The 13123-nt window shown below is 36.9% G+C and overlaps 1 protein-coding gene across 1 annotated transcript; it reads right to left on the bottom strand.

Annotated features, from left to right (window-relative positions):
- Window positions 1-4838: 4838 nt before the first annotated feature.
- desi1a (desumoylating isopeptidase 1a) lies at window positions 4839-12816 on the bottom strand. The gene is made up of 6 exons (XM_086098923.1): window positions 12632-12816; window positions 12278-12299; window positions 9484-9553; window positions 8328-8437; window positions 7697-7819; window positions 4839-6442 (listed from the first exon to the last, which is right to left on the bottom strand). Exons 1-6 carry the CDS (start codon window positions 12720-12722, stop codon window positions 6352-6354), a joined length of 507 nt encoding a protein of 168 aa, XP_085955049.1. The 5' UTR covers window positions 12723-12816; the 3' UTR covers window positions 4839-6351.
- Between the last annotated feature and the right edge of the window lie 307 nt (window positions 12817-13123).

Below are 13123 nucleotides of genomic sequence, written 5' to 3' on the forward strand. Positions count from 1 at the left end.
CTTATGCCCTGCTGAGCTCAAACTGATTAGGCTGCTTAAAGTAGACGTGTGGGTTTCCATAGATATAAACGCACGTGAATATCCTCTCTTACCCACGCGCGCACACACAAATGCGCACAGGCAGGCAAATGCGCACACGCACCATCACCAGCAGCGTCCAGATGGGCTGAGTCAAGGGCATTCTAGCAAATAAGAGTGAATGCCGAGTGATGCGGCAGAAGGTCTCGAGGACAGTTCGCATTTTTCCCTGTATTTATGCGTCTATGTATTTAATATGCAAGGTCATGGCAGTGGCTTGACAGAGATAAGGAGCCCACAGCAGCTGTTGACATAAGTGATTCCAAATGGGTGACCGGGCCAGGTGGTTGGCTGTCCCCGGCAGGTTGGCGGATGATGCTTAGACAGGAGCTGGACTCAGTGAAGGAGTAGCAACCCAAAATTGAATGAAGTACAATTCTGTCAATCCAAATTAAAAATGATACAATCGCAGGATGCAGTTCATTAAACACGTCGTAATGGTCACTTGAGCACTCATCTGGCTGCCATGTTGGAACTACAAAGTGTGACGGAAAAAACAAAGGCATGAACGAGTGCCAAGAAATATTACAAGAAGGCTTGATGCCATTACGGCTTCAGAAGACAAAATGGATGATGACAAATGATAGAGGTGGAAAAGTCTGGGTTGAGAAGGCGAGAGAGACAAATGAAATGATGGCGCTTGGGAAGTGCGGCAAAAGTGCAGTCAAGCAAAAGGTCTCAGGGTAATTTAGAGCAAATGGGACTCTAGGAGGGATGAGAGGGATCCAAAAACAATCATGGAACAAAAGGGTTCAAATCAAAGAAAAGACAAGGAAGGTCATGGTGAAGGGAAGCATGCTCCAGGAAATGAACACGTGGACACGTGAATTGAGGTAAGAAACAATCAGAGGGAAGTCCCGGGGAAAGAAAGTGTGGTACGTAACAATAGAGAGATGGAACAGAGAGATAAAGGGATAAATATCTTCTTTTTTTTGGGGGGTAAAAAAAAAAAGGCTGCTGAAACCACTTGACTCATTTCATGTGACACCCACAGCGGATACGTCTGAGCAAGCATGACTGGACAAGAATAATCATCAGTCTACATGACTACATTTCAACATGACACACAGCGGCAATATACGCACTGACACAAACCTACATGTGTATTTATATTTTCACCATTTCTTGTCATTTGTTTTACTTGGATGGTACAAACTGTGAACTTTGAACTCAGAAAGACACATTTGGTTTCCGTGAGCTGCATATTAATTGGCGCTCAAAGTGCCAGGGTAACCTTCAAAAACGGTACATGAAACACTTAATTATGCATATCAAATGCTAATTGAAGCATCAAGTCCTTGTGATGTAGTTCGCTGCAAGGATGTCGCCGTGAGAGCCAACCAAAGAAAAATAACAAGTTCCCTCACCTTAAAGAAGTGTATCGTGTGTTTATTACAGACGTGGGAAATGGTTGTTTTAACTTCCAATCCGTTGATTTTAGCGCCGTTGTAAAAGCATCGCCATTTTCTCTGTCTCTCTCCATTACATGCCTGCCAGGTTTCTTATGTTAAAGCATCTTATCGCAAACGCGAATTTTCCCTTCTTTTTTTTTACAAACTGTCATATTAGAGGATGGGGAGTTCTTTCTGGTCAGCGTAATGGAATGATGTCTCTCAAGGGCAGCGAAGGCTCTTGGCGTTGGAATCTGAAGGTTGGTAAGTCAATTCACTATAGAATAAACCCTCCATTGTATATTGCAGTATTTTATAGTATGCTGGTAAGATTGGTTGATTATGAATATACAGTATTAGAAATGTATAGGCATTTTGCAGTGTTACAGAAAAGATGTCTCAAACTCACCAATTGCAGCAGTAATTGGATGTATACTACATCTCAAGAGGGGAAGTTCAAGTTAACCCCCAATTTATTTTTTTTATATTTTTAACAATAATATGTTCTATGCAGCCCCACTGGTCTAAATATGGTATTCTGATTAATTAGTTAGTGGATATATGAGTTAAGCAGCAACATCCAGCCAGTTTTATCCATCTCAGGGGGCGGCCATTTTGCCACTTGCTGTCGACTGAAGATGACATCACAGTTGCTCAGGGCTCAGGCAACGACCAATCACAGCTCACTTGTTTTCTGAAGCTGAGCTGTGATTGGTTGTTACCTGAGACCTAAAACCTGAGCAACTGTGAGGTTATCTTCAGTCGACAGCAAGTGTCAAAATGGCCGCTCCTAGATGGATTTTGCTTCATAACTCTTATTTCACAAATATAACATATTGTCAAGAAATGCTTACTTCCACTTTAAGTGCCCACAAACACGATATCCAAATAGCATGTGGTCATAATTTGTGTACTGGCAAATGAATGTGAAAGTAAATGTGTATTTCACTTCTGTACTTAGGTAAATTTCAATCTGTACTCTTTACTTTTATCAGAGTCATGCACCCTATAATAATTAAATGAGAAAACCCTTATTCCAAACATCATAGGACTCTTGTAATTGCACTGAGCTGATTCAGTAGCTTACCAAAAGATCAAAGTCCTCTGTCTGTCGGTATGCGTTTATCTACACACTCGCCCTCAGAAAGTGAGCAAATCTAAGACCAGTTAACTACTGTATGCCGAGTGTGCATCTGCTTGCACAACACGGGGAAGCTTTTACCTTCAATAAAATGGGATTTATGAAGCAGGCACAGTGGCTGCGTGACCTATGACTGAGGGAGTCCTTTGAAATCACAGACCAAACAATGCAGCCAAACTCGATCCAGTATTAAAAATACAGTTCAACTCAGAAACAGGAGAAACACTGTCTCTTTGTGGCTGCTCGAAGAACTGCAACAACATTTTATTACAGGACCTTCACCTTGAAATGTTCTCTATTGCATAACATGTTTATGTTTACTCTCAAATTCAACATATGTACATCACAATATTTAATTTTGAGATGTATAAATTGCTAAAAGTTTAATACAGTATCATTATTTGTATTGTATAGTGTAGTAATGCTGTTGTTTGTAATAATGGTAGGCGTACACTACTATTATTGTATCACAGTATCTGTTATCATAGCTCAGTATAATTTTATACAGTGATTCTATGTGAATAGTCATGGATAACAACCAAATTCTGCCATAAACAGGTGAAAAGTAATTGATACACCACAGTTAATTATTGCCAAGATCCTTCAAGATGGAAGCAAAACACTACTTTTTGTCTAAACGAAATTCCTCAACTCACTTTGACATAGTTCCTTGGCACCATAATGGAACAAGATGGCAGAAAAGCGCTATGTTTGTTTAATAGAAGCTCCTCAATTTGTTTCTTGACAACAAAGTAATCATTTCGCCTGAGCACAAAACAGCAAATGGGTTAATTTTTCAGCAAATAATGAAGGACTGAAGATACAAACAAACAGGTGTATTATAACCATTATTTCCCTGCAATTGCCGGGTGGGGGGGGGGGGGGGGTGTAGACTTCCTAACACAAGCGCAAGCCATAACATTTCCTCCACAGTCCTTCACAGCACAGATGAGTTTGTGTGTTTTGGATCATAAGCAGACTATTTCTCTTCTCTCATATGGACAGCTCTCAGGTCTGTCTGCAAATGCAGTTTTCACAGGTGAAACCCAAAGCCCAACAAAAGCAATTGCTAATGTTTTAGCAAGCAATCTAAAAGGTGTTAGATTATTAACATTGTTTTTCTGTTTCAATTTATATTTTAATCGTTTTTGATATTAGTTGGAGATGTGTAATAATAAGACAACAGTTAATTCATATGTTAGTCAATCTATAGTCTTTGTTCTCTTCCCTGGGGAAGTAAGGTTTCTGATTCAATCTAAATGAGGGGATGTTTGTAAGTGCAATCAGAGGTCGGTCCATAAAAATCCCTGGTGCGAGGAGGCGCCGGGGGGCAATTGTTTACCCACATCTGGAGTGGACTAAGATAGGAACTGAAGTAAGATTATCAAGTAGTGTATTTCACTCTGCTGACAGATAAAGATGACAGGGGGGATTAAACTGTTTTTGTATAAGTAAGGGAGAGCGGAAAGAGAGGACACACTTCTAGACCAGATGCTGTTTGAGCAAGGTTCTAAAGTGACTTCAGAATTCTGAATAATAAAAGCTGGCAAAACTTCTTTACGAGATCTCAACTTTGAGTTTTATTTTGAACACGCAGGAAATCAAAGAAACGATTTCTAACAAAGGCAACACCTGAGCAACTAGAAACAATGTTCCAATACTCTTGCTCACTTGAAAAGTGGGTGCGTTCAAACAAATGTCACTGTCCTAAATTGTCTAAACACATATACATGCAAATACCATGAAATAGAAGCGGTCATCTTGCACTTTTGTTTCATTCATCTTTTTAACTGAAAGCCAAATGTCTTTAGACACAAAGGGATTGACCTTCCAAAATTTGGGGAGGTGACTGACCTGGCCAGAGAAATTCATGGCGGCGCACAGCTTCACTATGGGGTAGATGCCACGGATTTCCGACTTCCGGGTTTTACATATCAGCGCCGATTCCGGCCACTGCTGGCCGCGTTCCAACACTCACACCACCCACTCGGCTATCTGAAATGCTTCGAATACTGAGACAGACACGACACACTCGCAGCTTCGCACCCGTCGACGGGAACGCGCAACAGAGGGGCACAAAGGCGGAAGCGCAAGTACTGGGACGCGGCCCACACGTCGCAAACCCGAAGCGGGAAAAAGGTTAACGGGTGAAAACCCGGAAGTCCCGCCTCCTCCGTGGCATATAGTCCATTCTAAGTTTTGCCAAAATAATACAAGGATTCTCAAAGTATAGACAATGGCTTTATGAGTAGGTCATGTAACAAAAACAATCACACAAACAATATGCATTAACATGGGAGGAATATTTAACTATAAATACTGAATGTTTGACTAAAAGAATCGTACAATGACAAAAAAAAAAGGTTTGTTCATTAATACATTTCAGTGGTCAGACTGTGAGTTGGGTAGCACAAGAAAATTTCACAATAAAATGTTTTGAAGGGATTTGCGTGACAAAAACACAGGTACTGTTTGCAAAATGTTGACTGGCAGCAGGGTAAAGTGAGTTTCTTGAAGTTCCTAAGAGGGTTAGTGCTGGTTGAATCAAGTCTTGTTTGTTGTTCTTCCATCCTCCACTTTGCTTGCTTACACAGAATCATCTGACCTCACATTTGCCTCAAGTTACATGTCATCTATTTGTTCTCCACAAAATAAGAATTTTCTCAAATTCTCTGGTGGCATCAGCACTTGGAATATAGGCTGGATGAGAGTGTTGCCGTTTTTGTGGACGGTTTCTACCGATATAGTTGACAGCTCTCAAACTCACCTAGTTAGTGCATCTAAGAATAAAGGTGAGCAGGCATGTCAAGTTCTTCAGCAAAACAGAGGGAAATGAAGGCACAGATTTGGAGTAACTTTCACACACGCACACTTCCACGCACACTCTGGTGTATAAAGAAAGTTTTTGAAATACTGCACCACAAAAGGTTGTTGAGCTTCAGGGTGATTTTTTTTTTTTTACCTGTTCCAAAACTGCAGTGGCTGTAGATTCAATCATATGCTTACATTGTAAACAACAGCGTGACAAATGGAATGATAGCATCAAGGTAAGAAGGTGGCAATTGCTGGGTTGAATCAAATGGTACAAAACGATCAGAGACGGAAAATTACCTAAAGAAATACTATCCTGTATATTCAAATGGGATGACAATAAAAGACTCAGCATTTCAAATTTGTGATCCTAAGACAATATATTAAAGATATATTAAAGATGTCTCTGAAATAAATGTCCTCCATTGAAGTCAGCAGCAGGATTCTCACAGCTTTGTCACCGTATAAATGATGTTGTATTTTGGTCCAAATTAGCAGAGGTGGGCATTTGACATATTTTAGATGGTCCGTCATTTGTTGGTCAGTCCGCCATTTTATTTCAAGCCTAACCAACCTGTAATCATCAGACCATCGGTCTGCCATTTTACTTTATCCATGCTTCCATCATCACTGCTATTTTAGGACCGCCACACAAAGGTGGGCATTCCGTCAGTATTGACCCATCAATTTGTCTCTGGCGTCAGAAGTTAAAAAAACACACACAATTAAATCAAAACTGATACTCCCCTGACTCGACTTCACGTTCACAGGAACCACGATTAAACATTTTCATTCCAAAGTGTAATAAAACTGGTTATGCTTTAGAAGGGGGCGAAAGCGAAAAGAAAATTTGGTGAAAATTGTAATTGCTGACTCCTTGGCTGACTGACTCCAATGGAAGAAAGCCTATGAGTGCGTGGCTCCTTCACTTTAGATGTTTCTCCCTCCGTTGATGACGTTGCCGCCAGGGGGGGCGATGTGGATGGAGTCCAGAATGGGCCTCAATATCTGGCCAAAAGGTCTGGAGACGAAAGCAGATTGGGTTGGTGCCATCAACGGAATCCTTGCACAATTAATGAAAAGTTATTGCTTAATGCCTGGGACATTAAGTATTAAGAGGGTCGTCACCAGCGTTGGGAACGTTACTTTAAAAAAGTAATGAGTTACTCATTACTTGCTTAAAAAGTAACTGAGTTAGTAATTGAATTACTTCATAATAAAAGTAACTCGTTACCAGGCAAAGTAACTATTTTCAATACTTAAAAAAAGTTTTACATCAAACAATTTGGATTTTTTACGTTTTTAAAATATATTATTATTATTATTATTATTATTATTATTATTATTATTATACAAGGAATTCAAATTACGTCCAGGCTATATAGGGTGTTTTCTTTTTCTTTTTCTTTTTTGTGAGTATTTATGTCACACAAATGCCTCACTCCATAATATGACACATCATACAATAATAATAATAATAATAATAATAATAATAATAACAATTCATTAAATTTGGAGTGGTGATGTATGTTCTACCACTGCCATTTACTACAGCAATCAGAATAATAATACAAATAAAATAAATACTGGATAGATGGTGATTTGTGGCACATATGTCATCTATATGTAATTTGTAGACAGTCCCTCCAGGATTTCCCGGGCATTTTTTATGATTGTTGCGGGCTAAAATAATCCTTAATAGATCAAAGAAATTGCCAATGCTGTTAAAATATACATTGCTTAATGCTATCATGGCCAAAATCATAGCCATAACTACTACTATATTTACTCCTCAGAATCATCCTGCTTCCACTTGATCTCTCTGAAAAACATGAGAGTATATACTCTTTGCTAAAATGCTCAAGTATGTCACGTCGTGACACGCTTCCTGCGGCACCTCCAAAATAAAAGTCACTCTACATTTCAGCTGTCAAGACACTTTTATTGTGGCGAGGTCCGACAACAACAGTGCCTCTAACTATGCGCAAATGACATTTTCAGAGCTAGTCACCGCAAAATGTCTTGTAAGCTTACTTCGAGCCTTGAATCTAATAAATAAATTGTAACGCAACGCATTTCTCATACAATAACTGACTGATTAAAGATTGGCCATTATCCATTCATGTGTTTTCAGTTTTTTTTGTAGTAGTAGTAGTAAAACACTGCCCTGTAGGTCGATACTGACATCTCAAAGACACTTGTACCTGGTTGAATTAAGAATAAGAAATATAAATCTCATACAGTAACTGAAGTGGGCAGGTGGGCTTCAACTCACGTGGCGAGGATTTCGGACGGGAGGTCGGTGATGTACGAGGGGATGGGCGTGCCTGTTAGGAACTGAGCAACCTCATTGGTGAACGTGTTGCAATTGTGCTCAAACAGTCGATACCTGTCACCTCTGAAAAACAAAAGAGAGCCAAGGCTTCAGGATTTGGCTATTGGTCCTTACCAAAAACTCGATTGGCTAATGGGAGCTACAGGTTCTATGCATGCTAAATAAATACTCTTCTTCATGATTTCTCAAATATGTTGTTCACAATAAAACTGAAACAAAAGTTAAGCACATGACTTCTCATGTTGTTTAAGTACACTATGTTTATGTACCTGTTGTATTCATGAACATAGAGTAGTAGGAAATAATTAGCACAGTATTTGATTTCATAAAGTCAGTTGAAAGACTACACATAAAAGCATTTTATGATGCTGAATGCTCTCTTCTCATTTGTTATGACAGTTGGTCAAATAAATGTGTTGTCTATGACAAATCGGTGCACTACCAAACAAATTGTTTGAAGTTGTTTTAACGTAAAATTACAAACTGCTGCTGCATTGAAGGCTAAAGTCTCAATAAACTATTTGGATGTTTACAGTATGTGGAAGACAATTATAAATAAATTGTGACCGACCTGTAAGTGCTTTCTCCCAAGGATGAGAGATATTCCATGAAGATCTCTTCCGAAACTTCGGTCTCACCCAGTTCCACAACTGTGTCTGGAGGTCCCAGCATTGTTCCACCCTGGACAACACACAACAAAATCCTCAAAAATTCTTATTGGGCCAGATCTGAAACAAAATGGTCACTAATAAGACAACAAAAAGCGAAACCACAGGGGAAACGTGGTATTACTAATGTATAGAAATGTATTCAATGAAAGATGAACATCATGCGCAATTGAAAAATCACCTAGACATTTGGGGTGTTCGAAAAAAATCGATTCAGCAATATATCGCGATATTACAGCGCGCAATTCTCGAATCGATTCGATATGCGGCCGGATCAATTTTTAAACATCCATTTTTTATACGAATATTCAACAAAATGTCTTACTTAGGGTTAGGATTCACACATTAAGCATGGAAGAATGTTATATTAATGGAACATTAAGCCTTAATATTTGATTTCAGTGCTGTTCAAACATGAAACAGACTGCAACCTGAATTTTCAGATAAATACATTTTCATACAAATCTTACAGTGTACATGTACAAGTTTACTGATTAGTATTTTTCTAAATTTGAGTAAAAAAAAAAAAATTGCAATAATCAATTTATAGATTCGTATCGGGATTAATCGGTATCGAATCGAATCGTGACCTATCAATCGTGATACGAATCGAATCGCCAGGTACTAGGCAATTCACACCCCTACTAGAAATCTGTCTTACTTCATTTGCCTGGTTGAAGATTAGGTACTTTACTACTAATAATATATGTTCATAAGTATTTTTATCATCATTTAATTAACTTTTACAAGCATTAGTGATACAATTAGTTTATTTAGGTGTATCTATCTTTCACACATAACTTTTAATACTGTAATGATAGTGCCCACAAACTCTAAAAAAAATAATAATAATTTAAAGATAATGAATGAATGAATAATACAAATCCCCAAGCAGCAATATAAAATGTGAACTGAAACTGATCAAAGTGTGATTCCCTTTAGTAGCAAAACGAGTACGACAGTAAAAACAGTAATGAAAAGCACCATATTTTTTATTAACTGTTTAAGGCATAAAGAGGTCATGTAAATGTAAAACTGTATAGAGTAAAATGGACTTACAGGTGGACAGCTGGAGATTCCTTCTCCTCCAAAAAAGAACTCATCTCCATATACCACTATGGCGGTGTGCCTATGGAAGAATAACATGTATTGTACTGCAGTAATATTCTAGAATGTATGAGTTTTATCATTTCCTAGAACACACAATAACGCCAGCAGAAACTGCTTTAACACCATGGCTGTGTCCGAATGTCCCTTCTGATTCCCTAACCCCTCAATTCATTACATAGCCCTGAACGCATTCTGTTTGGCGATTCGGTCGCATATGATGTGGACACCGTACACGTCACGATGCGCCATTGCGTAAGATCTCCAAATTATTTTGGGTGAATAAAAATGTGTTTCAACTAGGGCTGGATTAAACATGCAAACAAAAAAACGATATTGAATCCATTTTAGTACTTTACATAGCCTGATATCGATTCATAAATCCATAAATTTATTATTTTAATTTTCTCATAAATTCATGAGAAAATAACATTTTAAAGTCGCCAATTTTGACGGTGGGCTCAACTCAGTTTCGGTTCAATGGTGGGAAAAAATATATATATATTTTGTCATCAATGTGTTGCTGATATTAGGGAAATGTTTTATAAACAAATGTAGATTTAAAACTTTAGTGGTACAAATCTTTGAATTTTGTGAAGAATAAGAAAGCAATGGAACTGCTTTTATTGCTAAATAAATTTAAGTTATTTGAATGCCTTTAATGTAGGGCTCGGTTAAAAAATATATATCGAATAATCGATCATATTGAATCGACTTTCCTTTTCAAGCCCGGTATGGATTTATAAAACCGTGAATCGATTATTTTATATAGATCTTTTTCCCATAAATTCTTAAGAAAATAGAATTTAATTTTTTTTTGTATTTTACGGTTTTCTTGACATTTCTTGTTCTCATGAAATGTCTTACATTTATGGAAGGCCTCACTTGTTGCACTTTAAGACAATTCAGAATATTTTTAATTTCTATTTACAATAATTGAATTAGAATTATGAAAATATTTTTCATCTCACCCTTGCTGATGCCAATGTTTGTGTAACACTTAAGTGATTATAGCACGTGTTACTTTTCTTAATAAACTAAATAATTTAACCAGTTACTGCATCCGCAAAATTGTATTTGGAAATTATTTTACAAAGAATTGATGTTCCACAATTAATCAATATCGGATTGAATTGAAGTGAATCGAAAGGGGGAAAAATCGAAATCGAATCTTGTGAATTGAAATTGAAGCGATTACGGAAATTATAATCGATAGATACCCAGCCCTACTTTAATGCATCTTTCTTTTTCCTTTTTTGTCATTTATTTTTACTTTGTTGTCTCTATACGCACGTTGCGTGGCTCTTTATATGGAGATGTTTGATCTGGTTTGAATTGTTAAATACCCACGTAGAAAAACATTTCATACAAAAGATTTATTAAATTGAGAACTATGGAAACTGAAATAAAGTACAAGACCTACAAAAATAAACTATTGAATATTACACGAACGAGTAAAAAAGATGATTACCATGCATTACTAGAGCAGAATAAAAACAACACAAGAAATATGGAAGATACTAAATCATGTAATTAAAAATTTGCTTCAAAAATTGATTATCCAGAATATTTTATAAAAGATAAAAAATATTGTTATTAAAAAATAATTCAGACGTAGCTAATTAGTTAATAGTATTTTGTTAATGCTGGCAATAATTTGGCAAAAGAAATCCTTGAGCCAAGAAACAAACAAATAAATAAGCACATAAAAAAATAATTCATCCACTATGTGGCTTAATGCTGTTAATGATACACAAGTATTAAATGCTGTTAAAATATTTGTTTTAAAAAATCCACAGACTGCTTCAACATTGAGATGACATTAGTAAAAAGTATTACATAATATGTTGTGCAACCTTTCACATATATATGTAATTTGTCGTTTAAAGCCGGTATATTTCCATCAAAAAGGAAAATAGCATATTCCTATTCATAAAAATGGAGAAAGACATATATTCACTAATTATACACCAAAGATCACTGCTGCCACAGTTCTCAAAAATTCTAGAAAAAATATTTTCATATAGACTGGACAATTTTATTGAAGAACATAAGCTTTTAAGTGAAAATGAATATGGGTTTAGAGAAAAACGAACCACCTCAACGGCAGTCATGGAACTCGTAGATGTAGATGTATCGGAATGAGTGTAATGAAAATTGTACATGTGAGTATGAGGATATGATTCATAAATGCATTATGGTATATGCCTATGAATTTCATGTAAATATGTTGCTGGCAAACGTGCGTATGTTAAAGTACACTTATATATATGACTAGGCTTATACATTTTCTCTTGTTGAAATACATTACCTTATCATTGTACCGACATAAAACGGATAAGGGGTAGGACTAGATACGTTTTTAACTTCTTCCTACCCCTTTTGAACATATATACTCTTTTCTTTCTTCCTATTCTTGTTTTTCTTTTTTACTTCAACTTATATTTTATACTTGTACTGTGTTTTGTATTTTCTTTATGTTTAGATGTTCAACAAAACCATAAACCATGTTGCTTGTTCAATAAAAAAAGGGGGGAGGATACCCCCATAAAATGTCGTGACCCCTTAGTAGTACACTGTATGGGGAGCAGTGTGTACATTCGGACACAACACGTGTAACGAAAAAATGAATATATACTAATCTATTCAGGGGTCAGGGGCCCAGCACTACACTAGCTGTCAAGCAAACTTGAAATGACTAAGCGTTTTAAGTAGCTGTGTGAATGAATAGAACTTGCTTTCATACCATATGCCATCCAGTTGTTTTCCTGTTAAAAAGAAAGAAAAGGGCGTTTGAAACTGAAGGCGGTGGCACAAAAACATTTAAAACAAGCGGCTCGAAAATATCAAAAGCAAAATTATTTGTTTTACGTTTGTGAATATAAAAATCGCAAAATGTCCCTTAAGTCACTTGCGATATAGGAACATGCATGAAATTGAGCACATTATTATCGCACGCCATTAGAAGCTGATAACTACATTTAAAAACAAAAACAAAAACAAAACACTGTTTACTAAACAGTGTTTAGTCGAAGCAGAATGCCGACCGAATGATGCTAGTGAGGCCGGGGGAATATCTGATTAGGTGGTGTGTACTCACCCAGCATGATAGGACTGAGGTTGCGTGCCATTCCCCTTGATAGATCATAAATATATAACTGTACATTATATCTAGTAGAATTATTTTCCATAGTGAAACCTGCTGGAAAATACTTTTAGTGCTGTCAACGGTTGAAACCTTTCGAGTCACCGCTGAATGGGAGGGCCTTTGAATATGATGTCATTATGTAAAGCAAGCATTTCCGATTTTGATGCTTTCAAATTAAAACGCATCACAAGTCAAATGCACGAACACAAAGACAAGTTATCATGTTTATTTTGAAAAGAAACACACATTTTTAGTAGTTTATGTTCACTGCGAAATGACGTGACAATTTAAGTGCAAACAGTTAATTTTCTGCGTAAAATGGTTGCCATACTGAACTGCTATTATTAAAGTTCGAACATTAAATGTAATTCTCGTTTTACATTGGAAACACAACACGGGAAGAGGAACCCGAGAGGCACACGACTGTAGCAGTGTGTTGCGTCG

This window comes from Leptonotus elevatus, chromosome 1 (assembly GCF_054856555.1).
Source record: "Leptonotus elevatus isolate MCC_2025b chromosome 1, RoL_Lele_1.0, whole genome shotgun sequence".
Classification (NCBI taxonomy): domain Eukaryota; kingdom Metazoa; phylum Chordata; class Actinopteri; order Syngnathiformes; family Syngnathidae; genus Leptonotus; species Leptonotus elevatus.

Bases quoted from the DNA above. Each gene is read 5' to 3' on its own strand.
- desi1a (XM_086098923.1), bottom strand. From the start codon at position 12,722: ATGGAAAATAATTCTACTAGATATAATGTACAGTTATATATTTATGAT. The intron at 12,300-12,631 runs GTGAGTACACAC...TCTTTTTAACAG, and splicing joins CCTCAGTCCTATCATGCTGG to GAAAACAACTGGATGGCATA. The intron at 7,820-8,327 runs GTCGGTCACAAT...TTTGTTTTTCAG, and splicing joins TTGGGAGAAAGCACTTACAG to AGGTGACAGGTATCGACTGT.